Source organism: Acinonyx jubatus, chromosome A2 (genome assembly GCF_027475565.1).
Source record: "Acinonyx jubatus isolate Ajub_Pintada_27869175 chromosome A2, VMU_Ajub_asm_v1.0, whole genome shotgun sequence".
Lineage (NCBI taxonomy): Eukaryota > Metazoa > Chordata > Mammalia > Carnivora > Felidae > Acinonyx > Acinonyx jubatus.
This window is the reverse complement of record NC_069383.1, coordinates 125,103,946-125,131,297: the sequence shown is the minus strand read 5'-3', so window position 1 is coordinate 125,131,297 and position 27,352 is coordinate 125,103,946. Positions and strand designations below refer to the sequence as shown.

Here is a 27,352-nt window from a genome sequence, read left to right as displayed (position 1 = left end):
TCTCCAGAGGCCATACCAGGTTGTCAGACAGGGAAAAGCAAATTATATTCCACATTTGATCAAAGTAAGGCCTTCCCTAATTTCAAAAGCAAAAAACAAAAACCAAAAAACAAAACAAAACAAAAGAAACAAACAAAAAAACTATACCATAGTTACACTAAATTCACAAAATCACCTTTTCCCAATGACATTCAATGTTGAAAATATTTTCTTCTTGGCAGATTGGGTACTTGATTTTGTATTTTATCCCCTTTGACACTTCTTAAGGTGCGAATGAATGCTTGCAAACTCGAGTCTACTTTGGCACTAGGTACGAGGAAGGCATTTATTTAATGTCAAATGAAGAGAGTGAGGATTAACCGGGCTCATTACCTTACCTCGAGCACAAGGGCTTCTCCATTTTTCAACCATCGGTAGGAAGGTTTGGGCTTACCACTTGCCCGGCATTCCCAAAAAAGATTGTCCTCCACTGCTAGTTCTACATCTCTTATGAGCTGAACCCAATGAGGCTTTGCTGCAATGGAAGAAAAAAAAAATCAGACCACCCAGCAAGTAAAAAATAAATGCTTTACACAAATGGATATAAACACTGTGAGCAATGGATTAATGTGAGCATAGTGGCTAAAATTACATTTAATTCCCTATTTACTAAGTGGATATGGGAAGTGTTTCTAGATTTGAGGATGGATGATGCAATCTGTCACTTCCTAAGCCAAACTCATTATGTTTTCTCTGTTTTCAAAATTCTGGGCACCGTATTCTATTTCCTCAGATGGGTTATTAGCAGTAGATAGTAATGCAGGTACACAAAACATACTCCTTTCCAAGTGCATTTGTGAATCATGAGGTCACAATTGATGACAACTTAATACATGAATGACAGCAGATACTAGTCTTAATTATACACTAAGAATTAACATCTGTAGAAGAGAAACTTCTATAGCTGAGGAAAAAAATACGTTCTTCAAATTAGAAATAACTTTTAATTAAATACAAACCGGTGAACATCTTATGAACCTCTGTGTGAATTAAAATGAAAGCAGGGAAAGATGGATAAATCGGTTCAATTTGAATCATATGACTTATTATGAAAAAGAAGGAGCTTGTGCAACCTTAAATTATGTATGCAAATCAGCAGCATCAAATGGATTTATCATTTTCTGTTACATTTTAGAAGATATTTGGAAAATTCTCTCTACAGATGAAAGCAACATACCAGTTAAAACTAAAGCCTCTCAATATACACAATCTATTCAGCCAAGTCTCAGTTTGCATCTTAGACCCAAAACTGGGAGGTGAGATGTCTTACTGGTTTCACATTGCATTATGTATGTGATGTCTACAATGTGATTCACATGTGCATTCTCCATATGGAGAAACAGTGTATCTATTTCTATTTCATTGTAACCATGGGAAGATTTGTCTTTGCATTTCTATCTCATAAAATTGCTTTTTTTAATCAAAGAAATTGAAATGAAAATACACCTATTTAGCTCTTAGAGAAAACATACTGGTCTGCATTTTACCTTATTATTATTATTAGTAGTAGTAGTATTAGTATTATTATTAGTATTAGTATTAGTATTAAATAAATGACTTTCCCAGTCTGAAGTGTAGTTCAGTGCAAAATCACTTCACTCTATTTATACTAAAGCATATTTTTCTTCTTTCAGGAATTACAAGCATTTTTTGGGATAAGACCACAAAGAGACTCACACATGAGCCCTTGACTGAGATTCAAGTTTCTAGCAAAAAAATTGCACTGGCTTCTCAATACTACTGTTCTTCTTCTCCAAATGGGAGGATAATTTGCTGGACTGAAGCCAATTCTGAGATTACAACTGCCATGTTAATGGTGATTTCCCCCCTTATTCTATCATATTAAATCCAAATATTCTATCCGGCCATTTTTTACGTGAAATATTAGAGTGGATAACCAGAGAACTTCATGGCACGGATTGAATACATTACTCTTAAGCCAGAAGTGTAGAGTAACTTTCATCAAACACCCCATCTCATTAATTTCTGATATATTTCTCAGGAATATATCATATTACCTACCCAATGGACTAGAGCAGGATTCTACCTTCTCTAGTCAGTAGAGTGGATGATGTCGGTTGTCTGGTGTGCATCTATTTCCTCCTTTCTTTATTTATAAAATAACCCCCATTTCTCACTGAACTATCCTCTCTTCCATTGCCTCACACTGTCCATAAAATTCAGGAATATCTGACCATATTTCCTGTTCCAAACAGAGGCCCTTAAGTTGTTTTAAGCCAATTCTCCTTGCTAAGGATTGGTTGAGGAATGAACTTTTGGGCAATGAGATTTGAAACCAGATTTGCACAATGTTCTGGAGACAGTAAGGATGAACAAGATTGATCCTGTGGTTACTGCGGGCAGACATTGTGTGACTATACTGGAGAGCAACATGCAGAGAAAGGGAAAAGACAGATAAGAGCAGAAACAAATCATAGAGAAACTGAGCAAGGGCCTGATTATATGGTACATGAACACTAGGTTAGCTTTGGATTTGTTGCTCCATGAGGCATATAATTGTTTATTTAGGTAGGGCTGCTGTTCCAGATAGCTCAAACATTGCTGCTGAAACATTACAACAGTTGGAATATTCGAGTTTTCTTTTTTTTTTAATGTTTATTTATTTATTGTGTATGTGTGTGAGAGAGAGAGAGAGAAGAAGGGCAGAGAGAGAGAGGGGGAGAGAGTGAATCCCAAGCAGGTTCCCTGCTGTCAGCACAGAGCCCCTTGTGGGACTCAAACTCATGAACCAGGAGATCACGACCTAAGCTGAAACCAAGAGTCATATGCTCAACTGACTGAGCCACGCAGGTGTTCTGATTTTGTGTTTTCTTGTAATGGTCACCTCTTACCCTGGGTCAGGTAATGGTTTCTCAGAAAGGAGTAAGTAAGCTTCTTCTTTGAAGCTCTCTTCTATGAGAAAAAAGGACTTGCTGTGAGTGATCTGTACAGCCCCATGGCTTAAGTGTTCATCAACCCACCTTTACATCATCCCACCAGCATGTAGATCTTGACACCTGGGTAACATTAACTTGGTCCTGTGTATTCTAACCTAATCACATAGCAAGAGTTACAACTCAGAATGACTCAGAATATTAAACCAGGCCTCCATGTTGTTTCTGACAGATCCCAAAATGTTAAAATAGTTGAACAGGTGTCAGTCTACTCAGAGATAATGCAAATTTTTCTGAGGGAGGTCAGAAAAAGCCCTCTAATTTTAATATTTGTCTTTGCAAACATTTTCCTCCCTGAAACATTTACGTGTATAGCCTGTTTCCATTGCCACTGTCTAAGATAAAAAGAATACAATGCAATTTGCCTTTCACACAAGTGGTCAATTCCCACTAGTTTTACCATGTTTCTGATGATTAAATTCAAGTATATATTCATTGAGCATACATCTTTACATAAATTACATAAACTACAGGACATTTTATAAAATCATATATTTATACTTTCTAAATCATGCTTTCATCAAAAAAAACTAATGTATTTTGTAATAAAAAAGATTTGAAAACAAATCTTGGAAAAAAAAGATAATTTAATTTTCCTACCAACAGACTCTAAATTAAGGTAATGCTATAATCCTTTCCTTACCCCAACTAAACAGTATATCAAATAAATGTCATTATGAATTAAAGGCGGCAAACAGCACAGTTACATTATTGGAAGGGATAGGAAAACACTGAAGAACTCAAGAGTCTGAGTTCATGTGGTTTGTCAAATGCAGTAATTGCAAGTTTTCACCATCAACAGTTTCTTTCTCCTTAGTGAAGATCAGAAAGAAAGATACAAAATCACATTTTCTAGGGGAGAGGACACAGAGGAGATCGCTCCTTGATATGATTCAATGCATAAAACATTACTCATAGAAAAAAAGGATAATATTTCACTACTGTAGGAATCATTTTAAAATGCAAAAAGAAGACATCACGCTTCTGACTTCACGGCAAAATGTTACTGTTTTTAATTCCTCCTATGACAAATATTTATCGCCATTTAACAAAATGCAGGACAGAACAAGTGGACATTGGGATTCTGCCATAATTTCCCACCGCCCAACAACATTTGATAGAACAAAAGCTAAAAATCCAATTAGCCCAAAGTAGAAGCTCACCGTAGTAAGTGAGACGCCCTCTGGCGACATTTCTTCCTCGTGAATTCTCAGCAACGCATTCATAGGAACCGGTATCTTCCTGTTGGAAGTTGGGGATTTCAAGCACACCATTGAATTTCCTCAGTTTAATTTTACTGGAAAAGGGCAGTCCATCACTTCTCCTCCAATTAATCTGAGGTACAGGACTAAGAAGAAAATTGTCAAGTTATTTGCTATTTTATTCTTATTTAAAGAAAATTTTTTTAATGTTTGTTATTGAGAGACAGAGAGAGATAAAGCATGAGCAGGGGAGGGGCAGAGAGAGGAGACACAGAATCCCAAGGAGGCTCCAGGCTCTGAGCTGTCAGCACAGAGCCCGACGCAGGGCTCCAACTCACAAACCGTGAGATCATGACCTGAGCGGAAGTCGGACGCTTAACCGACTGAGCCACCCAGGCGCCCCATTATTTGCTACTTTAAACAGATGTCTGGATGCATGTTAGGCTTGACAAAATAAAGCTTTTGTTAGGATGGAGCAAAAAGGCACCCGTTTTCAAATGCAGAACATCTCCAATTGTTAACCACATATACCTGATACAAGGCTTAACCTCAGTTGTTATTTTAATAAAATAAATTCTGCATTTTCTTGAGTTAAATCATGATTTAGAGAAAAAGCTGAACACATATCCATTGTATTAAAATACAACAAATGAACAAGCAAAAGAAAAATAACACCAATCTAGTTCATGAAATTAGGGAGGCATAGTCATTGTCTGCAAATTGCCTTTATGGTTTCAGCCTAAATTATATATGTGCATTCTCCTTGTATTTTATTTTTCCTTTGCTTCTAAATGAAAGAAAATTTTAGAAAATAAATAAGGAAAAGAAGAGTCTGTCAAAAACTATCCTGATCTCTTTCAGAAAACTAATACTTCAGCACCCTGTAGTAAATGTTATAAAACTTACTTTCCAAGAGCAAAACATTCCAATTTCACAGTTGCACCTTTAGCCACTGGAAGAGTTTCTGGAAACTGCACTTCTATTTTTGGTTCATATTCACCCATCACACCTGTAAATCCACCATATAAAGTTAACAGTTTCAATGTTTCCTGTGGAACTGTCCCATTTTTCTTAAATAAAACTTTCTTTTTATCCATTTTGAACCAGTTTCTCTAATGATTTAAATTACTCACTAGCCATTCATTAGGAACTTTTAAAAGCAGAGCTAAGTGGGCCAAACACACAACATTATTAAACATCAGGGACCTTGGATTCCATGATTCATAAATTACCGTTTACAGAGTGGTTCCGAGAAAGCCATTATGCTTTTTACCTTGTATAAAATGGGAGGCTTTTTTATTCTGTATTTAATCTGGACATTTCTGGTCAAACTGAAATATACAATGTATTATGACTTCTTGAAATATCCTAAGGAGCAAAAATTATGGGAGGGAATTTACTTAATGGTACCCTGGTAGCAAAGAAACCAATCTTAAACTTGTTAAATGGCACCCTGGAGACAAGAAACAGTAACTTCATAAATGAGAAAGGTCAAATTCAATTATAACTGACTGGAAAGAAATGTTTAGGTAATATGTGGTCATGACATTGTGCTGTATCAGATATGGTTTTGTGTAAGTGGGGCAGTTACACAGGGTTACAAATCTGATTCCTCTAAATCTCATGTGTTCCCTTGAAACAGCCATGAAGGGGTAGAGAAAACACATTTATTTTCTTTTCAGCTTTACTAAGGTATGATTAGCAAACAGAGATTATATATATTTAGGCTGCATGTACAACCTGATATTTTTTACTATGTACAATGTGATGATTTAATATACATATACATTGTTAAATGATTATCTCAAATCAAGTTAACACATCTAGCACCTCACACAGATACCATTTTTAATTTCTTAATATTCTGTGGTGACAACACCTCAGGTCTACTCTTGTAGCAGATTTCAAGAATACAATACAGTATTATTAACTATCATCACTATGCTGCTGGTGGCAGGGAAATGGGGAGAGGTTCATCAAAGAGAATGGACTTTTAGTTACAAAATGAATATGTTTTGGGAATCTAGTGCATATTTTTTTTAAAAATTAAGAGATGCTTTATATACTATAAAAATACATCCAGAGCTTAAAGAAGCTCACGGTGGCCAAAATCAGGACAGGTGACTTCATGACAATGTAACCTGAACCTAGGCTGAGAAAAACCTCAAGCTTAGTTGAATGCTCTCCCGTCACCATCTTGAAATTCCTAATAATTTCTGAACACTGGGTCCATCATATTTATTTTGCACTGGTCCTCAAAAACAATAAAGCTGGTCCTGGGTAAGGATTAGGTACAGGGACCTATGGTCAATGAAATGATCTTTCTTCATCACTGTACTCATATTTTTTCTTCAGCGCAAAGTGAAATAATTCTTCATGGTATACTTTTCACTTTTTCCCATTTTTTTTTTTGCTTGGATTCACAATATTTACATTTAGAATTGCACCTTGAAATATTTCCTACCATCAGAACGTAGCACCAAAGGAGTTGGGGAGCCCAGCACTCTGGTGTTCGTCACCGTACTGGTCACCACACACGTGTAATTACCCACATCGGATGGCTCGACCTTGGCAATATACAGGTGGCCTGTTTCTTGAGAGACAAATCTCCGACTATCTTCTTCAACAAATGATGGATATTCATTGAAGATCCAAGCATATGATAGTTCTTATAAAATTTTGGAGAAAAGAAATCCCATCATTAAGGCAAATTTTCCACAGTATACTAAAAATACGTACACAAAACCACCTCTATGACAAAGTAATGGTGAGTGGTTCTATCGCAGGTCATGAAGAGAGACATTTCTGTGAACTGATTCTGCAGTCAGTCTGCATTACAGTGGAGGACAGTGCTGATTAGCATCCTTGCAGGAGCAATATTACTACCATCATCATTATCGCTACTCCAGACACCTCCTGACAAGTTTCTCTGGTTTCAGTCCTTCTCCTTTTTAATTTGTATCTCCACACCGCATATTCTATGATCTTTCAACTTTACCAACCTCATCATGTCAGTTTGTGATATAACACTTACCTGCAATTCCCTGGAGCTCCTGGGAACAATGCCACATTTCTTAACCTGAATAAGAGACTCCGCATGGTTAAGCCCCTGCTTCAAGTCTGAGCCCTGGGTCTTGGCACCTGCTGTTCTGAGAGCCTGCAGTATCCTTGTTCTCTGTCCACTCCTTTGCCTCCTCCCCCCTTTCAACACTAAACCCCATTCTCCCACAACAACTTCCACATGGTTTTCAAAGGTTGGTGCCAAACATAAGGAACCACCTCTACAGAGAAGCCTTCCTTCACCCTTGTCTCATGGTAGGTTCTCCTTGATAGAGCAACGCTAAGTTTCTATCAGTTAAAACACTTACTGCTGTATATGTAATGGTCTATTTACGTAACCACCCTCCCACCACTGGGTAAACACTGATGTCAACTCTTATCCTGACTGCCCTCCCCCGCCCAATTACCAAAATGAAACATCCAGAGACACTTAATAGTCCTCAATAAACATTTATTGAGTTAATTAAGGATACAATTATGCTCCTATCTCCTCTGTAAAGTCTAATATGAGAGTTTTCTTGACTTTTAGGGTCAAGGTAAACCAACTTTCTCCCAAGACACTAATGTTTTTTACTCTGTGATAATGAGGGTAAATAATATGATGCTGCATTGTTCTAGATGCCCATATTTTTCACAGGCAAGTTGTTACTTAAGCACAGTTACGGCAGTTGACTTCTTTGATTCCTTCTTTCCATGGTCCTATCATTTTTTATGATTTTATCAACATTATTGCAGTGGTTCATTATTGTAATGTTTTTTCAAAAGAATTTTCTGAAAACATGTAATCAAAATCAATTTAGTGAATAACAAGTTCAAAATACATTCAAGACATAATTCCGGGATGAAGGATCTTTGCATTTTGTAGAAAGGGACACTAAATCCGTTTACAAATAACAATGAGATAATGTAAAAGGGCTGGGTGAGAGTTACTCTGGGTTTCAGAGGAAGAAGAGGTGACAGTCTCTCATGACTGAAGAAGAGGTCTTCAAGGACACAACGATATTCTGACAGCAGGGATAAAAGCACTCCAAATGAAGTGAGGAGCATGTGAAAAGCAAGTCGGGGAGAGATCATGGTAAATACCTGGTGGAAATGAGACACAAGTGACTCTCTTCTGCCTTCAAAGGAAATGCAAATATTTCATGATTCCAAAGGTTAGCAAGTCAATGGCATATCATGCACATGTTAAGAAACACTGATTTTTAACCTTGAATCGATCTTCACATCATGCTGTATCATTTCAGTAGAGTGTTTCATAAAATTCCAATCAGTCATGTGATAGGTTGTGAACCTTAGGTTGTTTGTCAGACTTTGAAAAAAAAAATGGGTCTCAAACATCCACTCCACAGTTGGCCTCATGCCTACATCGATAGTGCTTTTTCTCTTACAATAGTACTAAATAGGGGCACCGGGTGGCTCAGTCTGTTGAGCTTCCGGCTTGGGCTCAGGTCATGATCTCACGGTTCATGAGATCGAGCCCCACATGGGGCTCTGTGCTGACAGCTCAGAGCCTGGAGCCTGCTTTGGATTCTGTGTCCCCCTCTCTCTCTGCCCCACCCCTGCTTGTGCTCTGTGTCTGTCTTTCAAAAATGAATAAACATAAAAAAATTAAAAAACAACAACAATAGTACTAAATAAACCATAGAGCTGGAGAATGCTGGTCAGGTTGGCTGAATCAGTTCTGCAATTGCTGAAATTGACTGCTGTGGAAGCCTTACTTCTTTAGGCTCTTCCTACTACTCTAAGCATCTACCACCCCATAATCCTTTAACCCCTGTAACATCACCTCATTTAAAGAAGACAAAGCCATCTCCTCTGCTTTTCAAAGTGTTCTACTCATGAAATTCATAGAATTGTCCCTCTGCCTTTTATTTCTTATTTAAATAGGTCCCTTGTATCCAGGGAGTGCGAAACTTCCACTGCTCCCCAACATAATAGACCTCAGCTTGGTATTAAGGACAAGAAGTCAACCTTGTTAAATCAGTTTCTACTAAAGTAAGAATGGTTGGTGGAAAGAACTCAGATTTAGAGTTGGAAAACCGAAAATCATGTAAATTCATATAAGAAATATTATGTAGCAAGGAGAATATATGATCAGTAACCAGATGAAAAATTTGGAACAACTCTAACATATGTAATTTTGACTGAAATGTTACAAGGCTACACTTGTATTATTTCTTTTAATCCCAAATCAATACCACTGACTTCAATACTGTACTATTAATATACTGTATACAGATATTGTGGTGTGATCTAGCAACAAATGACAGAAGAGAAGAAAGTCAAAATCAAAATCATTTGAAGGCTGTTCCCAAAAATGAGCAAGGAGAGTTGAGGGGTGGATTCTGGTGAACATGGAGGTGTCCCACTTAGGTCTCACCTCAGGAGAACTTACTGCAGGAAACACAATTAACTGGTGGTAACCACCCACCGGCACAAGAGTGCGGGGGCTACTTCCAACTAACTGATGAACTCCACTGTGCTGATGCTTGCCCATTCTGCCCCCACCCCCCCGCTCCCCGCCCTGGTACCAAATGTCCCCAAAGGCAACTCTGGTTGGAGATGCCCCATCAGATAATGGCCACACTGTTCTCAGAGCTGTGAGGCAGTCTGGCTTTCTTCCTATGTGACTTGTCTTTTCCTCTCTTTGCTCACAGATATTGGACTTGACTCTCCCTTCCACCAATTTCTGCTCCCTCCCTGTTTATCCTCCACAGGCATTTCCTCCAGACTTTTTTTTAATAACAAGTTTGATCCTCTAATCCCACCTTGGGGTTTGCTTCTCAGAAGACTTGAATGTACATGGTGTTGCCGAAACGGAGTAACAGACTCTCCTCTGTATTACCAATTGCCCCTTCCCTTAGACCTGAAGGAAATAGCCTCTTTAACTGATTTTCCTTTTCAATAACTGTATAAGACCTTCAGGCTCTTCAAATTTACAAACTGACCTAACTGATTCTTAGTAACTACCCTCCAGACAAGCCCAGATAAATCAGCATCCCAGAGGAGAACACTGTAAACCCATCCTGAGACCTCACCAAATAGAGAAGAAACTGTAGAACCTTCATCTCCTGAGCAGAAATCTTAAACTATCATTCTTAATTTGAGAATCCCATGGAGAAAAGCTGCTGTTCTGTAGAAATAAGTACTCCTGTATTCTCCTTTGAGAATTTGTATCATCAGGCAAATGTGAGGGTCTATCTTCGACTGGCATACTAGTAGCTCTTGAGCTACAAATGCTTTATATTTGTAAACCATCACCAAACGGACATGATGTATGTGATCTTCACATGGTCACATGGACAATATGCGCTCTGTATATTATACACTATAGAAAAATATTTTAATTTAATTTTATTGTTGAATTTTTTTTTTGTTTACTCATTTTTGAGAGAGAGGGGACAGGGGCAGGGAGAGAGGGAGACACGGAAACCTAAGCAGGCTCCATGCTCTGAGCTGTCAGCAGAGAACTCGACGCAGGGGCTCAAACCCACAAACCATGAGCTCATGACCTGAACCAAAGTTGGACACAACCAACTGAGCCATCCAGTGCCCCTAGAAAGCCATTTTAAATACTTGTCAACAATATTTCCTCCTTCTTCACATTCTAAAGTCACAGTACATATACTTTTCAATTAAAAGTGCAATAATATAGCCTACATATTGGAATACAAGGTAACCAGAATAAATTAATGGTCTTCCTCCACTATTTCTCCCAGATACATACTCAGAAAATCAAGAATAAAAACGATCTTTGGTGAACAGCACAAAAATCTAACTGTAAGGTTGTGAGCTGGGATAAACAGGAGAAACGGGAAAGTGGGAAGAAAAGCCACTCAAGGTATGGAAGAGGCTGTACTGGAAATCACTTGTGAGACTCAGGCAGGTAACCTAGAAGTGAACGGCCAAAGGGTGGATGAGACCTTTAAAGATACGCTTACCAGAGGGTTTGGGACTAACAATGGCAAGATGGGCAGAATAATGCCGCCCAGAATATGTTAACACCCGAATCCCTGAAATCTTGAACATGTTACTTGACATGATTAGAGGAACAGTATAGGTGTGACTAAATTAAGGACACTGAGATGAGAATGTTATCTTGGATTATCAGGGGTGGGGAGAATGTAATCACTAGAGTCCTTGTAAGAGGGAAGCAGCAGGGTCAGAGAAGAGGAACTATGACCTCAGAAGCAGGGGTCTTACCCAGAGAGAGCTATTTGAGGATGCTGCTATGCTCTTGATCTGAAGATGGAAGAAGTAGCCACGAGTCAAGGAAAACAGGTGGCTTCCAGAAGCTGGAAAAGGCAAGGCAATGGATTCTCCCCCCGGAACCTTCAGAGCCTTCAGCAGCCCTGTCGACATCTGGCACCTGATTGTAGCTCAGTGACACCTGTATTGGACTTGTGACTTACAGAACTGTAAGACAGTAAATCTGTGGTGTTTTAAGTCACTGCATTTGTGGTAATTCGTCACACGAGCAACAGGAAACTAACAGAAATAACGATCATAGCTAACAAAGAGGTGTTTATTAAGTCCAGGTGCAGTGCTATGTGATAGACACAAAACTTCCAAAGAAAAACAAATGATCAGAGACAAAAAAGTGGAGAAATCCTGGCCTGAGAAGGCCTAAGGAAGAATCGTATGTTATACAAAATGATTGTAAGACCAATACAATGGCAGGGGTGGGGTGTTCCAAAAGAGACAGCAAACCACAACCACCCCAAAACAAATGAATTCGTGTTCGGTTGTTTTATATAAAGATTCAGACCCTTAACAACTCATGGAAAGAAATCAAATCTGGGCTTAATATGGAATACAGTGTCATGACAGGCACAGCAGAACTTTGGAGGACCTACCCACCTTTCTTTATAGACTTACTTATTGAGATGTAATGATACATAACTTTTATCTCCTAGTGAGAAGATCTGCACAATTTCATTTATTGCCTGCATAACTGTGTTAAAATATATGGCATCACTCTGATTGAAAACATTAGAGAATTATGTGATTTACTGCATTCTGAATAAAGTAAAAAAAAATACCTGCTGTAATACTATGAGAGTTTACTTATAAAAATCTGCATTTGCAATAAAGATTAATTGTACACTGCAAAGTAAAACATATATCAAATCAGCATTCTTCGGGGATTTTTCAACATCATTTTATGTACGATGAGAAATACAAAGCTACACTAAAAATGATAATTTTATATACTCAAATGAACTAGACTTTACAAAACCTTTCACAACCTGTGGTGTAAATCACAAACACATTATGCCCAAACTACTTGGCCTCTGGGCTTCCTATTAACAACGCTATGTTAATATTAGGTATGTGAACTATTTTTTAGAAGAGAGAAAAGAGATTTTGCCAATCAGAGCCATAAATTAAGATAATGAAGTCCTGAAACTGCTTTCTAAAAAAGTAGTATGTGATGAATGACATCGCTCCTCCAGCCATATTCTTTTCCAGGTCACTTAAGTGTAAGGCCAGTCAATTTAGCAGGAAATATGTCACTCTAGTGTTTACCTGGAGATGTATTAATACACATACTACTGACATTTAAGGGTTTATTTCTAGTTCCATTATGAAATTCTATTATGAGGGAGATTTAATCCTTTGTATGGGGATTTTCAAGAAGAAGTTGTCAAACAAAATTGCAGTTGAACAAAATTGTAAAAGTAACTTTGGCTATTTTCTCTGGTGCCAACTGGGAAGTTTGACCTACTTAAAATAAGGCATATTAAAAAAAAAGGTTGTGGGAACTTGATAGCTGTTAGTCAAGATTTTTATCACTGATTCATACAACTGGGAAGGAAATTTTGCTATGGAGCTTAGAGATATCACCCACTGATGGAGGGTCTGAGAGAGTACATATTCAAAGATCTAAAGCCATGTAGAAAAATGAAGATAATATAAGGTTCAAAGAAGAAAACGTCAATAGTAAGGACTGAAAAAAATCTGTACCCTTAAAGCAGAAGGTATCTATGGACATTTCCAACATTTCAGTGTGTTGTCTTTCAAAAGCTGTTTTGTAAGTTGTTGTTTGAGGGTATACTTCCTTGCTTAGCCGGTAAATGTCTGCCTCATCCATTCTGATTTAGGGTGCTAATAAATGTGACTTGTGAGGGTCCTCAGATAAAGAGAACAATGATCAGGGAAGGAAACAAAAACTAAAAATGACATTCCTTTATCCTTTCATACTTCTGGGCTGAATCTCGGCCAGGAGTCAGCAAAGTATAGCTAGGGGGTCAAATCTAACCTGCTGCCTGCTTTGTCAACTAAATATTTTGGAATAGACTTGCACCCATCCAATTCTTATCATCTGTGGCTGCTTTTATGCTTACAGAAGCAAAGCTGAGTAGCTGCAACAGAGACTATACAGCTCATAAAGAGTAAAATACTTATCTGACTCAACTTTTAAGAAAAAGTTTGCTGACCTGTTCTAGGTCAGTGTTAGCCTGAGACCAAGTTATGAATTTGGTGATCTTTACCTGACTTTCTTTACTTTTACTCCTCTTTTCCTTATGAGGCTGTCATATGTCCTAAGTACACGAAGCTTCACAAAGCGTAGGCTAGTCTCCTAAATCTTCTATGCCTGTCTCTCTTGCTTTAGCCTGCTGCCTTTTGGGAGCACGCATGAGTCATTTCCATAGCAGAAATGGAAATAATGCAGTTTCCTGATGTGCTCTGTGACCACCATTTTGTGGACCACCATTTTCCTTAAGAAACAGAAATATTTTCAGCAGGCACTTGCATCTTCCATCATATCGAGACTCCACAAGGCTCTGTCTTCATTTTTCAAAGGTGTTCATTTATTTTTCAGAGAGAGAAAGAGAGCATGAGAGGGGGAGAAGCAGAGGGAGGGAGACAGAGGACTTGAAGCGGGCTCTGTGCTGACAGCAGAGAGCTCAGTGCGGGGCTTGAACTCACAAACAGTGAGATCATGACCTGAGCAGAAGTCGGATGCCTAACCGACTGTGCCACCCAGGTGCCCTTCTGTCTTCATTTTTAATGCTTCCACCAGGGTAGCTCTTCTAACACGTGCCTCTGTCTCTTTCCTGGTACTATGGTTGCTAAAGCTGATGTGGTGTTAAAGTGAAGTTCTTTCCTCCATATCTGTTGATGCAGAAATGGAGAGAGCCCTCGAGAGGCCATTCCTTATTTTTGCTTGGATGCATACATTCTTCCTTTTTCTCATGAAGAACTTTTTAAATTTTCCCCAAAGAACCAACACTCTCCCAACCTTAATTCAAGTTGTTTCAGTGGACTGACCCTACCCTTGTCTTCTTGTTCCAAGGATATCTCAGGATGAGGACGTGCAAGGTGGGGGCCAAATTTAGTGACACTCAAACTCTAATGTCCAGCAATGATTTAGGGGAACCAAGGAGCGAAAACACTGGCAAGACATTTACTGACCTTCTTCCTTTGGCCAAGGTGCTAAGGAAACATGGCATTGTTAAAGAAAGGACTTTAAATTTTCCTAAGAAAATTTCCTGACCTAATCAGGATGGGTCAGTTACGGTAATGTTTCATGACGACAGGACAATCCTCTCATGTCACAGACACATCTACAATCACTGCAACCCCTTGGTTGTATGTGGACTTTCTGCTAGAGTGATGGACCTTGAGCAGAAACCCCCCAAATGACAGAGTCAGATCCTAAGATAAGAGAGACTTTGGGAATATAATGCATTTCTTTTCTGATACCTTGTTCCTATTATAAAAAAATACGCTTTTCAAAGGAGTTCAAGACTCAGAAAATGTTAGAAAGCAAAATTAAGATTAGCTCAAAACTGAAATGCTGCGGATGACTACAAGTTTCATCGCCAAGACCTGCCTGTGCAGCTAAAAAGAAAATGCTTTGTAATTGCACATTTTGCACAATGCCACGCTTGATGCAATGTGTATGCATTAAATATATGCCAAGTTCCTCTCGCCAGGTTTGTACCTTCCTCATCACTTACACTGAATAATGGACAATTTTTATGACTTCAGTGACAGTAAATAACATTTTCCTTTTAAGTGCAGTCCAGGAGATGCTAAAGAATCCTATAGCTCATGGGAGTGCTAATTGGAGCCAATTATAATTTGATTGACCTGCCTTGCTATTAAAATGATATGCAAAATTTACACTGCCCTTGCAAAATGGTAATTTCCTACTACAAGCTAACTACAGGAAGCCCATCCTTTAAGGAATCCAAAGGTGGTGCTTTTGGGTTACAATTCCCACATCAACTCTCAGAAGCTAATTCCAGAGAGGGGCCTCACTGGGTTGCAAATGATACAAAAGAACTCTATGGATGAGGAAAAGGTGCAATAAAAATAACTGAAATAATTAAGGACTAGTGAATAAAGTAGCAGCATCACAGTAACTGTCCATTCCTCATTAGGTCTCATTTTCTTTTATTCTTTCTTTAAGGAATGTCATGGGGACTTGATATTTCTCTTCTTGCCATGCTGGTGATTTCTTTTTTATAGCAGAATAAAATGTCCACTTTCACTAGTAAATAGAATGTGGTTATTAGCGGAAGATGAAGTCATCCTGCCAAACCACAGGGGGCTTCTTACCGGGGACAATAAATGAGTCCTTGGGAAGCTGGAGAAATTAATCTCTCTCTCTCTCTCTCTCTCTCTCTCTCTCTCTCTCTCTCTGTGTGTCTCTCTCTGTCTCTGTCTCTGTCTCTGTCTCTCTCTCTCTCACACACACACACACACACACACACACACACACACACACAGTACCACTACTTGCCATCAGTAGCACATCGAACTGCTCATCCAAATAGTTTAATACTATTAAAAAAACTTGTCTTAAAACGGATCTTTACTCTCTCTGATTTGTAACGTTTCAGAACAATAGATTTTAAATAGCAGTAGCTTTGTTATAAACTTCTGAAATAGTACAAAGTCACATGATTTTTAAAAATGACTATTTAAATGTTTAATTATGCCAGGATATGTGATTATGCCTGGATATCCAAAATAAACTTGACAACAAAAAACAATGCCCCCCTCCCCCTACCATCAATGATCAAAAGTAATTCCCAGCCTTCACATCTGTAGGGCTCTATAAATGCCAATTCCTTTGGGCTCTAAAGGATGTGCCCAGATTTCAGCATCAGGTTCAAGTCAAATATAAATAACAGTTTGCAGGCTTTGAAAAAAATAATAGGAGTTTGGAAAGTAGCATTTGTACTACCTCATGTTCCCTCACTTGTTACACTAACTTATAAATTACACGTTTACACATGCATTTCTTCTCTGCCTCCATAGTGTTTCTAGTCCTTGCCTACGTGGCTATGCACATATATCCAGGGAAAAATCTATCACGTTATCAACTCTGTAAGAATGTCTTTTAAAGCCTGAAAAAAATTGTTACAGCTTTCGCTATGATTTAATAATTTACTGATGTTAGAAAGAAATAAACATAAAGAAATAAAAGGTTATTGCTCAAATGCTTTAGTTAAAATTCTCATTTGTGTATTAATGTTTGATTTTTTTAGAAATCACCTCTCTGATCTTTCTCTGTAAACATTTACTATGTTGACCAATTGGCTTATTTATCAAATCCTGAATATCGTTATCTTATACTCGATCCCTTTTTATTAACTGTTTTCTCTTTACAGTAAACCCAAGTCAGTGCAAAGAATAATTTCTGGTCAATGAAAGATCAATACTTAAAGAAGTATATGAATGTCCCTAATTTAGGGACTCTTTCACAACTTACACTATCCAGGTACAGGGAACAGTAAGGGGTAAAAGTTAGAAAGAAAATAATATATTGCTTTCATTCTACCCATACTCTATCATTATGAGCTCCTCAAAATGATGGCTGTTTAATATGTGAGACTGTCTATGTTAGATAAAGAACTTTTGATTGAATATTAATTTCTAGTAGTAGATTTACCCTTGCTACTTCAGTACGTTTTCCTTATCCCCATTTTATTTTTCAACTTCCCAGCTACCTGTTTACAAATGTCACATTTAACTAATAGATGTGCATTGTATTGGCCAATGAATACAGAGATGTAAGAATAAATGAATAGCAAACTGATGCAGAGTATGTCAAAGGCAGCATTTTTAATATACTATATTCCAGGGCTATGCAGCTCTTACATTTCTGTATCTAAGGCTAATGGATTAATGACCTTTCTTATTTTTTTTAGTGTTTATTTCATTTTGAGAGAGAGAGAGCACAAGCTGGGGAGGTGCACAGAGAGATGGGGACAGAGGATCTGAGGCAGGTTCTGCGCTGACAGCAGAGAGTCTGATATGGGGCTTGAATTCAGGAACTGTGAGATCATGACCTGAGTTGAAGTCGTATGCTCAACGGACTGAGCCACCCAGGTGCACCGATTAATGATCCTTCTATTCACTCTTAAGAGGACCACTAGGATTCTAATCAGGATCTTGTTCTAATATAAAGATATTGAATGAATATTGGCTTCGTTGTGATTTTCACAACTGTAGAATAGGAATCCACTGAGGCAAATCGTTTTAAAAATGCATCCTAATTACACTTAAAATTAGTAACTGAGCTCATTTGTACCTCATGCGTAAGGTTACAAAGCTCATGCCATAAACCTCAGTTGGTAAAACCAACCACCTCAAATATTTAATATAATCTAAGTATATGGTTCTATGACAGTTGTTCCTAAAATGCAGTCAAGTTTATGAAGTTTACTACTTCATCTCTTTCTTTTTACATTTTTCAAATAAGAAACAAATTATAACAGAAGTTGTAAGAGCACTGGCTCTTCCATTATTTTTCTTTCTTTCCTTCTTTTGCTTTTCGATTTTCTTTCCTTCCTTCCTTCCTTCCTTCCTTCCTTCCTTCCTTCCTTCCTTCCTTCCTTCCTCTTTCTTTCTTTCCTTCTTTTGCTTTTCAGTTTCCTTGTCTTCCTTCCTTCCTTCCTTCCTTCCTTCCTTCCTTCCTTCCTTCAATCCTTCCTTTTTTTCCCAAATGTATTTACCTAAAACAATACAAAGAAATGCAAAGCAACCACCTGCTCCCTCTTTCTGACGTTTTTGTACAAAGCACTTCTGGTAAAGGAGACAGGTTTCCTGGTGAAGAAAAACCAGCAATCATGTAAGTGCTCTTCAGCCAACATAATGAGAAGCTTTTCTTTCCAAGAAGTAAATATGCACATCTACAGTATAAGAATATTAGACCCTGTCTTGGTCACAGTCAAAGATAACTTATACAGGAATGTTAAAATGTGTGACAGAAATGTTCACTGATCCTCTTTACACTGAAGGTATACTGAACTTTATTCCTTCCTCTCTAATTCAATATTGTATCTTCTTTTTAAATTTATTTTTAACTCTTTTATTTAAAAAAATTTAATGTTTATTTATTTTGGGGAGAGAGAACATGAGCAGGGGAGGGGCAGAGACAAAGGGAGACACAGAATCTAAAGCAGGAGCAGGCTCTGAGGTGTCAGCACAGAGCCTCACATGGGGTTTGAACTCAGGAGACTTGAGATCATGACCTGAGCCAAAGTCGGACACTTAACCGACTGAGCCAACCAGGTGCCCCTATATCTTCTATTTACTCTCGCTAAAAATACTGTGATTTTACTTTCTAAAAAAATTCATGTTGAACAAGTTGTCGTGCTGATTTACCCCTGCTTATTTTGATTCTTTTCCCATACTATTACCTAAGGTGATATAAATGTCTCTTTGCCAGTTCTGTTTCAGCAGTCAATAGTCTGAGTGAAAGCAATGCATTTATTTTAGTTACCCTGTGGAACTCTAGTTCTCTGCTTCTAGACACTTTTTCTGTCTTTGTTTGAGACCATACATTGTTAAGGCTCTGGGAATTACTGAAATTGTTCATATTTATTTTATACCATATTTAAAAATTTTTTAATTAAAAAAATTTTTAATGTTTATTTATTTTTGAGAGAGAGACAGAGAGAGAAAGAGAGAGAGAGAGAGAGAGAGAGAGAGAAAGAGACAGAGCATGAGTGGGGGAGGGGCACAGAGAGAAGGAGACACAGAATCTGAAACAGACTCTAGGCTCTGAGCTGTCAGCACAGAGCCTGACGCGGGGCTCGAACTCACGAACTGTGAGATCATGACCTGGGCTGAAGTCGGACACTTAACTGACTGAGCCACCCAGGTGCCCCTATTTCATATTTTTTAGAAGTTTATTTATTTTGAAAGAGAAAGAGACAGTGCGTGTGCACACACATGAATGGGGGAGGGGTAGAGAGAGAGGGAGAGAGAGTCCCAATCAGGCTCCACATCCAGCTCAGAGCCAGATGTGGGGCTCAATCCCATGACCCTGGGATCCTTACCTGAGCCAAAATCAAGAGTTGGACGCTCAACCGACTGAGCCAACCACGCACCCCTGTTTTATACCACATTTAATTTCAATTGCATATCTTTTGGAAAATTTATGAGCATGCTCTTTTCCTTCATGTCTTTATTTTATTAATTCAATTAGTTGACCTTCCACTGGCATGAAATGAAGGGCTTTTCTAGCTTCCAATTTGAATGTGTCACATCAAAGAGTATTTAGCATGCCATGTTTTGTATCAAGCAACCTTGTGGCTATATTCTATTTCTGTCACTCATAGACACTTATCATACTTGGGCTCTGGTAAAAAAAAAAAATAAATTGTATTGCTTTTCTTTAGAGAAAGATTTTCAAATTCCAGTTAGAGAATCCGCTTTTGTACCATTTGTTCACCAGAGAAAATGTAAGAAGGTAGCGAGAATAGTCTTAGCCATAAGGATTTGATTATCAGTCCCGTAGGGTACCTGATGATGGCGGCAGGTAGACAGGACATGGAAACTGTTCTGTGGTACTCCAAATTTCCTTTCAGGCTCTGACATATGAAGATACAAAGGAACACCTCTCTACTGCTTAACAAGGAGAAACGGCAAAGACCATGCGGATAACAGAAACTCAAGGAGAGCATAAAGTACTGTTTAAGGACACAACAGTGCTTGACCAAGCTTTCTCTCTGATTGTAAAAACAACTTGAAAAAAGCTTTTTGGGATATCCTTGGAAGTAAGGATTTCTGTGTTGCAGTCATGGGATTTGAGGTTTAGGCATTACTGTGTCCATTCTTGGTATGCGCCTTTGATAAATTATCTTAAACTTTCTAGTCTCACATTCTTGTTCCTCAAAAAGGAAAGGGTTGCATGGAATTGGTTTGGCTGCCATACTGTGGGATATGGATCCTCTGGAAACTGCAGAATTACCGTAAGATTAGACAATCCATATGCCTGCTATACTTGATGGGGAGACTGAACAAATTATATGTTACATAACATATACACAGGTCCTATTACTTAAAATGTGTGGGCTACACTGTGACTGACAAAAATTTATATTCAGTTAAAAAGTGTTCATGAATTCATTAGGGCTTTTGTATATCATGTATTTTCTCTCTCAAAAATACAAAACGCAAGAAAAACAGCTAAGTTGAAAACTTGGATACTGATACTGATTTTAACACTAGATGACTGATAACGCCTTTACATGTCAGCTTATTTAATCCTCAAAACTCTATGAGGCAAATATTCTCATCCTGTTTTACACAGATGAGGCAACCAAGGCAGTTAGGGAAGTCCCAAGTTATAATAAAGTTCAAAGGATTTGAATCCTGGCAGTGTGGAACAGAGCCTAAAGCACTACACAGGACTGTCTTCCTGTTCTACCTTTTCAATCATGTGAGTGATAGTAGCGTCTCGACAGTTCAAATGAATCCATCAATTCAAAAGGATTGGGGAGTAATGCTGTTTATGATCCCTTCTATCCCTTAAAATACTAAATCTCCTCTATAAGTCTAATTTCTACATAATACGGTCTACGGTATTGTTTAAAAACAAGAGACAATGGCAAACAGACAAAGCAAAACCAAGTAACAGCTATGACAGAAACAAACAAACAAACAAACAATGACTAGGATCCATTCCGGGTTCTGGTACTTCCAGCGATGAAACACCCGGAAAATTTCCTTTCCTCTGTATGCCTCAGTTCTCTTTTTTGCAAAATAAAGATAACAGTACCTATTCCGTAGGTTTGGTGTGTAGGTTAAATAAAATACAAAGTACTTACAGGCATGCATGACAAATAATGAGTTGCCAATAAATATTTGTGGTTATTGTCACTGTTTTTGGTGCTGTTTTGGTCCTCTTTGACCAAAACTTTGATCAAAACTTTGTAGGTTGGAACCCTACAAAGAAGTTAAATATGCAAATTTCTGGCATTGTAAAGAAAGCAGAGATGCAGGGCTGAATAACAAGGGCTCGGAAGTGAACCAGCTGACCTTGATGCAAGGAGAGAAGATTGGATTTTCCCTGGCAGAATTAGGGAGCAGACCAAGCCAAATGGAAGAGCTTAGAATGCTGGTAGGGAGGCCATGGCAAATATCTGTTGGAGTTTCTCTGCTTTCTTGATGGTGAGAAGCTCTAAAATGATGGTGCGCATAGATATTTGACCCCTATGACCAACTAGGTTGAGTGGTGGGTCTTGCTTTTTAATACTGTTTTAGTATACTTTTAGGAGATACTGAGGCATATACTACTGGATAGATAGAAACTATTACATATAAAAAGAGAAGGGGAACATGGCAAGAATAAACTTTCTTCAGAACAGCTGACAGAACCAGAGACAGAAGAATAAAATAATTAGAATAATTGGGATTAAAATGTTTTTCTTAAGAGAAAACGTAAGCTAGCGTAAGTGTTCTGAAAAAGTTACCTGGTCTCATGTGAGTCAAAAGCCAAAAGGACCAAGCTTTGATTCTGCAAATATGCAAAATGCAGGCATGAGAAAACACAGCATCCTTTCCGCTAAATTAATCAGATGAACTACCTTTGTAGCCAAAGCAGGTTTCTCAGTATAGGTGAACCAGGGAACGTTGCTCCACAGGGCACTGGAAGCTATCAATGATGTGGAGTCCTATTTCTAACATGCTTTTGGAAATATTTCCAAATGGGAACAATCATTTCTAAATGTCAGTTCACGGTCTCTAATCTTAAATAATGGAAATATCTCGTCACATCCCTATGAGGATATCAAGAGCTTGCTTTGACTTTAAAACCAGAAAAGCTGTTAATTAAAAGCTCATCTCCGTGCCATTGTTTTGGGTGATACGTAGATATTAAATGAATATGAGACGAAGTCCCCATTCTGCTTCACTCTTTAACCTTAATGAAAACACAGTGACACAGGTAGGAAAAGAAACAATTTATATTTTACATTTTAACATCATCCATAGAAAATGAGATCCTGGTAATCAAAATGTTCTCTCCTTTTCTTTGATTGATGGATTCTCATTCTGTGGTGACAGGGGGAATGTTTAACAGTGAATGATCAGCTCATAGCAGCTGTGCTGGCTGCTGGAAGAGTCGGGATGGTCTACTACAGGCTCTCTGAGTAGCCAGGGATTAGCCCGGCTCAGTGCCTCAATGGTTTCTGATAAAAACCAATTCCCTGACTTAAAATTACCTCAGTATTTCTCAAAAGGTGGGCCCGTAAGAGATAGTAAAACAAATAAGTTAATATTGACAAATTAAAAAGTGACATGAATTTAAATAAAAGTCTACATTGGAAATATTTATTGAGAACCTGATAGATGAGACGTTTACTGGGTAGACAAACATCTTTTTAAATATTAATTCCATAATTCCTATAATAAGAATACACTTCACCTGAGTGGCTGTCACATCACAAATTTTAGAATTTAAAGTATTTTAATGTTTATTTATTTTTGAGAGAGAGAGACAGAGATGGAGCATGAGCAGGGGAGGGGGAGAGGGGAGGGAGACAGGATCCGAAGCAGGCTCCAGGCTCTGAGCTGTCAGCACAGAGCACATGGCGGGGCTCGAACCCACAGACCACAAGATCATGACCCAAGCAAAACTCTGAGCTCAATTCAGACGCTTAAATGACTGAGCCACGCAGTTGCTCCGAGAATTTCAAGTATTTTAAACATGACTGAAAAACTCAGGGCAAGAAAAATTAGAGCATACGCCTACTTGGTGTTCGTAACTTTAGAAAAAGAAAAGAAATGAAGATATGTAGAAAAGAGATTTTAGAATCTGGTGATATATTTATTTTTAATAAAAACTTTCCTACAAAAAAGCTATAAAATAAATGCTAATATTTGTATTTATTTTGACAAATATTTCCCGATAAGTTACATTTTAAGGGGCAGCTAGAAGTCTTTAGATAACACAATATATTCTAACCATTTGTCTTCACAGGATACCTCACAACATTGCCTAGAGACACAGAGGCAAGAGAAAGTCAACTAGCCTTTACAGCCTCAACAAAGAAAGCACTCTTGTAGTCCTGCCACACGCAGTCCCAGGTAAAATCAGGAAAATAAGATTCTGAAAGTATTCCGCCTTGCACATACATATTTAGAGGACAAACTATCCCGCCAGACTTTCTTTTCAAAAATCTCTTATGTTAGTTACCAAGTTTTCATGTGACTACTGAAGCAATTCCCACTATTTTCCATATTAGAAATCAATGTATACTATGTTGACATTTGTCCCAAACACGGATTAAATGTTTGGTTTGTATTCACACCATCAGCATGCAGCTCCAACTGAGATCATATCCAAGTTACTGACAGAGGAAATGGAAGTATAAAAAATATAATTTTAATTATTAAAATTGTTAACCTTTATCTCTCAAATATTATATGCTAGATATTTATAGGCAAACTTTCTGGAATTGCATTGGCTTTTATATTCGTAGAAAGGCTAACTCACCCCGACAGTGTCACTGATTTAAGTCTGGACTACTTTTGGAAATTATTTTAACACACTGCTCAGGAAGGCCTAGGTTTCTAGTTAACACGAGAAAACGTGGAATGAGAAGAATATGTCTGCCTCACAAAATCTACTTCAAAAAACATTTTATGTAAACAAACGTGATAAATAAAATGACTCACAAAAGGGTCACGGCCAATGTTTTGTGCCTTATGCTAAGCTCTGAAAAGTCTGACACGTACTGAGTATTTTATAATAATAATAACAGCAGAAATCGTCACAGTAGTGGTAACAGTAGCTATTACTTAATGAGAAATGACTGTGTGCCACGTATTCTGTCATACTGATCTCTTCTTTAATGTTTATACCACTCCATGAGGTAGGAGTCATTATTCCCATTTTACAGATGAGAATATTGAGGCCCGTCAGGGTTAAAGAAGATCTCACAAATAGTAAGTCAGGCCAGGAAGGTTGGAACTCAGCTGACTGCTAAGCCCCAGCTCTGAGTAGTGAGTAGTTGTGCACTCACTAACTCACACTTCCATCAATCTTCCCTCTCTCTTTAAGCCCTATTCCATACGCCCAGATAAAAGAGAAAAATTGAAGGCCTAAACTTCAGATCACAAGCCTAACGACTTGGAAGAGAGCCGTATTAGTCTCTGTGCACTAAATAATGAGTTTCTGAAAGATGTAATTAAGATTCTCAGGAACAAGCATGATAAGAAGTTGTAGGAGTCAACACTACACCTTTGCCTTTTTTCAGCTCTTTTTTCTCAAACTCATCCCCTGTTCACAGATTAACCTCACCTCTCGCTGCAGCGAAATGGTACAGGGAACTGTAGGCAATGGTCTTCAAAAAGTACTCTGCCAACTATTAAGAACAAAAGTGTCATTTGTTAGTCAAGTGATCTCATTAAGGGGCATTACTCTAACCGTTGACTCAGAGCTCTAATAGAGCTGGATTCCAAATCCTGCAGAATTTGACCTGGGTGGGACCAAGGCCCAGAATGCTGGCTTTTGTTAAAGGGTATGACTAAATAGAAAGGAAATGTGAAACAGCCCTAACAGTGTGCCGTTTTATACTTTATCTTGCTGCTGAGAGCCTGCTCTTTCTGAAGAAAAGGCTATTTCGTGACAGAATAATTGGTTCTGATTCCACAGCTCTCTATGTCAATGTGCTTCCTTCCATGAGGCCCTAGAAAGCTTTGAGTTGCATGGGAAATAGAAGAAAATCAAATGGACTCAACCCATTTGGAAGCTCCACAGCACAGTCCCAAAACAAAGTTAGGCACAGTAAACAAAGCAAAAGTCACAAAAGGAAAGGTGTGCTTGGCGGGGGGCACTGCTCATGATTAATATCAAGAGCAAATCAGCCACAGCCTGCCAGGCAAACCCGGTCAGCGCAGTGTCTTTCCCAGTCAGCAGTATCCACCCACCTACATGTTCTACATACATAGCACTGAGCCCAGCGCAGATCACGCCGTTATAAAGGGAGTAATGGAATAACGATAAAAGTCAGATTTAGCAGTGTTCAGACAAATGGGTAAATGTAACTGAGCAATCAAAACTATAATGCAAAGGTTAATTTAGGCAAAAAGGTAGAATTATAAAGGCACTATGCACTCAGAAAGTATTTCCCGTTACATTTATTAGCTTCTCCACTAGTACTCTATTTATTGAAGTCTAATAAGAACCCATTCCTGGTCATGAATTACCAGAGATATGTCTTACTAGAGGAATTAAACATGTAACAGCCTCTAGTACAAATGAAGGTGTTTTAATAACTTGGAGTTTGGCAGCCCGATAAAACATTATGATCATCTTGAGATTTACAGTAAAGTTAGCAGCCCTGCTTAATGGGAACAGGCTCCACGTGAATCATCTGTGCTTTCCCTAACCACATGCTTCCTCCTTAGGACAATACTGTTTCAGATTACAGAAGATAGGAAGTACTCTCCTATCATAAAGACATAAAACTGCCAAGACTGTGAACACTCTATAAATAGTAAATATGTGTTTCCTGGGTTTAGAGACCATGAGCTGATCTGAATCTACTGCCCATCAGCTATTCTCATCTGCTAAATGGAGACAGTAACATCTCTGACTTTTACGGAGTTGTTTTGAATAGCTAAATAATCTCAGTGGCATATACTGAATGCTCAATAAACATTAGCTATTGTTATATTTATTATTATTAATTTGCACTCTCATACTTATCTTAAATAACACACTGCCTTTTAATTTCTGTGAGCACTGTTATGTAACTTTCCTCATGTAAGAAGTAGAGATAGGCCCTGGAATGACAAAGGAGGTATGAGAAGGAATGGAAGAAGAGAGGAAGAGGGAATAAGAGGGAGGAGGGAAAGAAGGACAGAGAATCCAAACCAGGGTCTGGAAATGTTGAGTATTTAACTGAGGCAGGAGAATAAAGGGCATTACTCCAACAGAAAGGGATCATGCTTAGGTAAATGAAGGTTACTGATGGAGTAAATTGGAGGCAACAAGGTAAGGGAAGAGTGCCCAGGGTTCTCCTATCTCTAACTCACACTTCCTCCCTCTCTCCTCTCCCTGTTTTCTTCCTTTTCCTTCTTCCCTCCCTTCTGCCCTCCATGCCTCCTTCCTTCCTTCCCTCTTTTCCTTCTTCTTTCCTTCCCTCTTTCCTCAGTAATCACTAAATCTTTCGAATATAACAAAAGTACATTCTACAAAAACTCAATATCAAAAAGCCAAAAGATCAGATATTAGGTACAGAGGAAACTACATAACTGAACAAGACAAGTTATGTAGGACAAGTGAGTTATGTAGGAACAAACAAGTTAGAGGAATTCTCTGTTCTCAGGGAGCTTGTATTTTACTAGTGAGATGGAGGGCTTTAAGGAACAAATACATAAATACATATCAGAAAGTATCAAATGATGATAGTGGCTATGAAAAGAATGTTAGGAGGTTGATGCCATAGAAATGAACTCAAGGGGGCGCCTGGGTGGCGCAGTCGGTTAAGCGTCCGCCTTCAGCCAGGTCACGATCTCGCAGTCTGTGAGTCAGAGCCCCGCCTCAGGCTCTGGGCTGATGGCTCAGAGCCTGGAGCCTGTTTCCGATTCTGTGTCTCCCTCTCTCTCTGACCCTCCCCCGTTCATGCTCTGTCTCTCTCTGTCCCAAAAATAAATAAACGTTGAAAAAAAAATTTAAAAAAAATAAAAAAAAAAAGAAATGAACTCAAGAGAACTGCTTTGGGCAGGGTAGACAAGAATACGGTTCATTTAACTCTGAGTTGAGGTTAACATTCATATGTAGAGTGTTCCATTTTAAGTATACAGCTTGGTGAGTATATAAGTATGTATCTGTGCAAA

The 27,352-nt window shown here is 38.3% G+C and overlaps 1 protein-coding gene across 1 annotated transcript in view; it reads right to left on the bottom strand.

Moving 5' to 3' along the window:
• CNTN3 (contactin 3) overlaps nt 1–27,352 on the bottom strand; it is a 339,764-nt gene that overhangs the window by 92,641 nt on the left and 219,771 nt on the right. Inside the window, exons 6-9 of the mRNA XM_015066053.3 lie at nt 6,660–6,863; nt 5,102–5,204; nt 4,157–4,341; nt 378–514 (exon numbers count right to left, since the gene is read on the bottom strand). Coding sequence (XP_014921539.2) covers nt 378–514; nt 4,157–4,341; nt 5,102–5,204; nt 6,660–6,863 — 629 coding nt within the window. The remainder of the gene's footprint in view (nt 1–377; nt 515–4,156; nt 4,342–5,101; nt 5,205–6,659; nt 6,864–27,352) is intronic.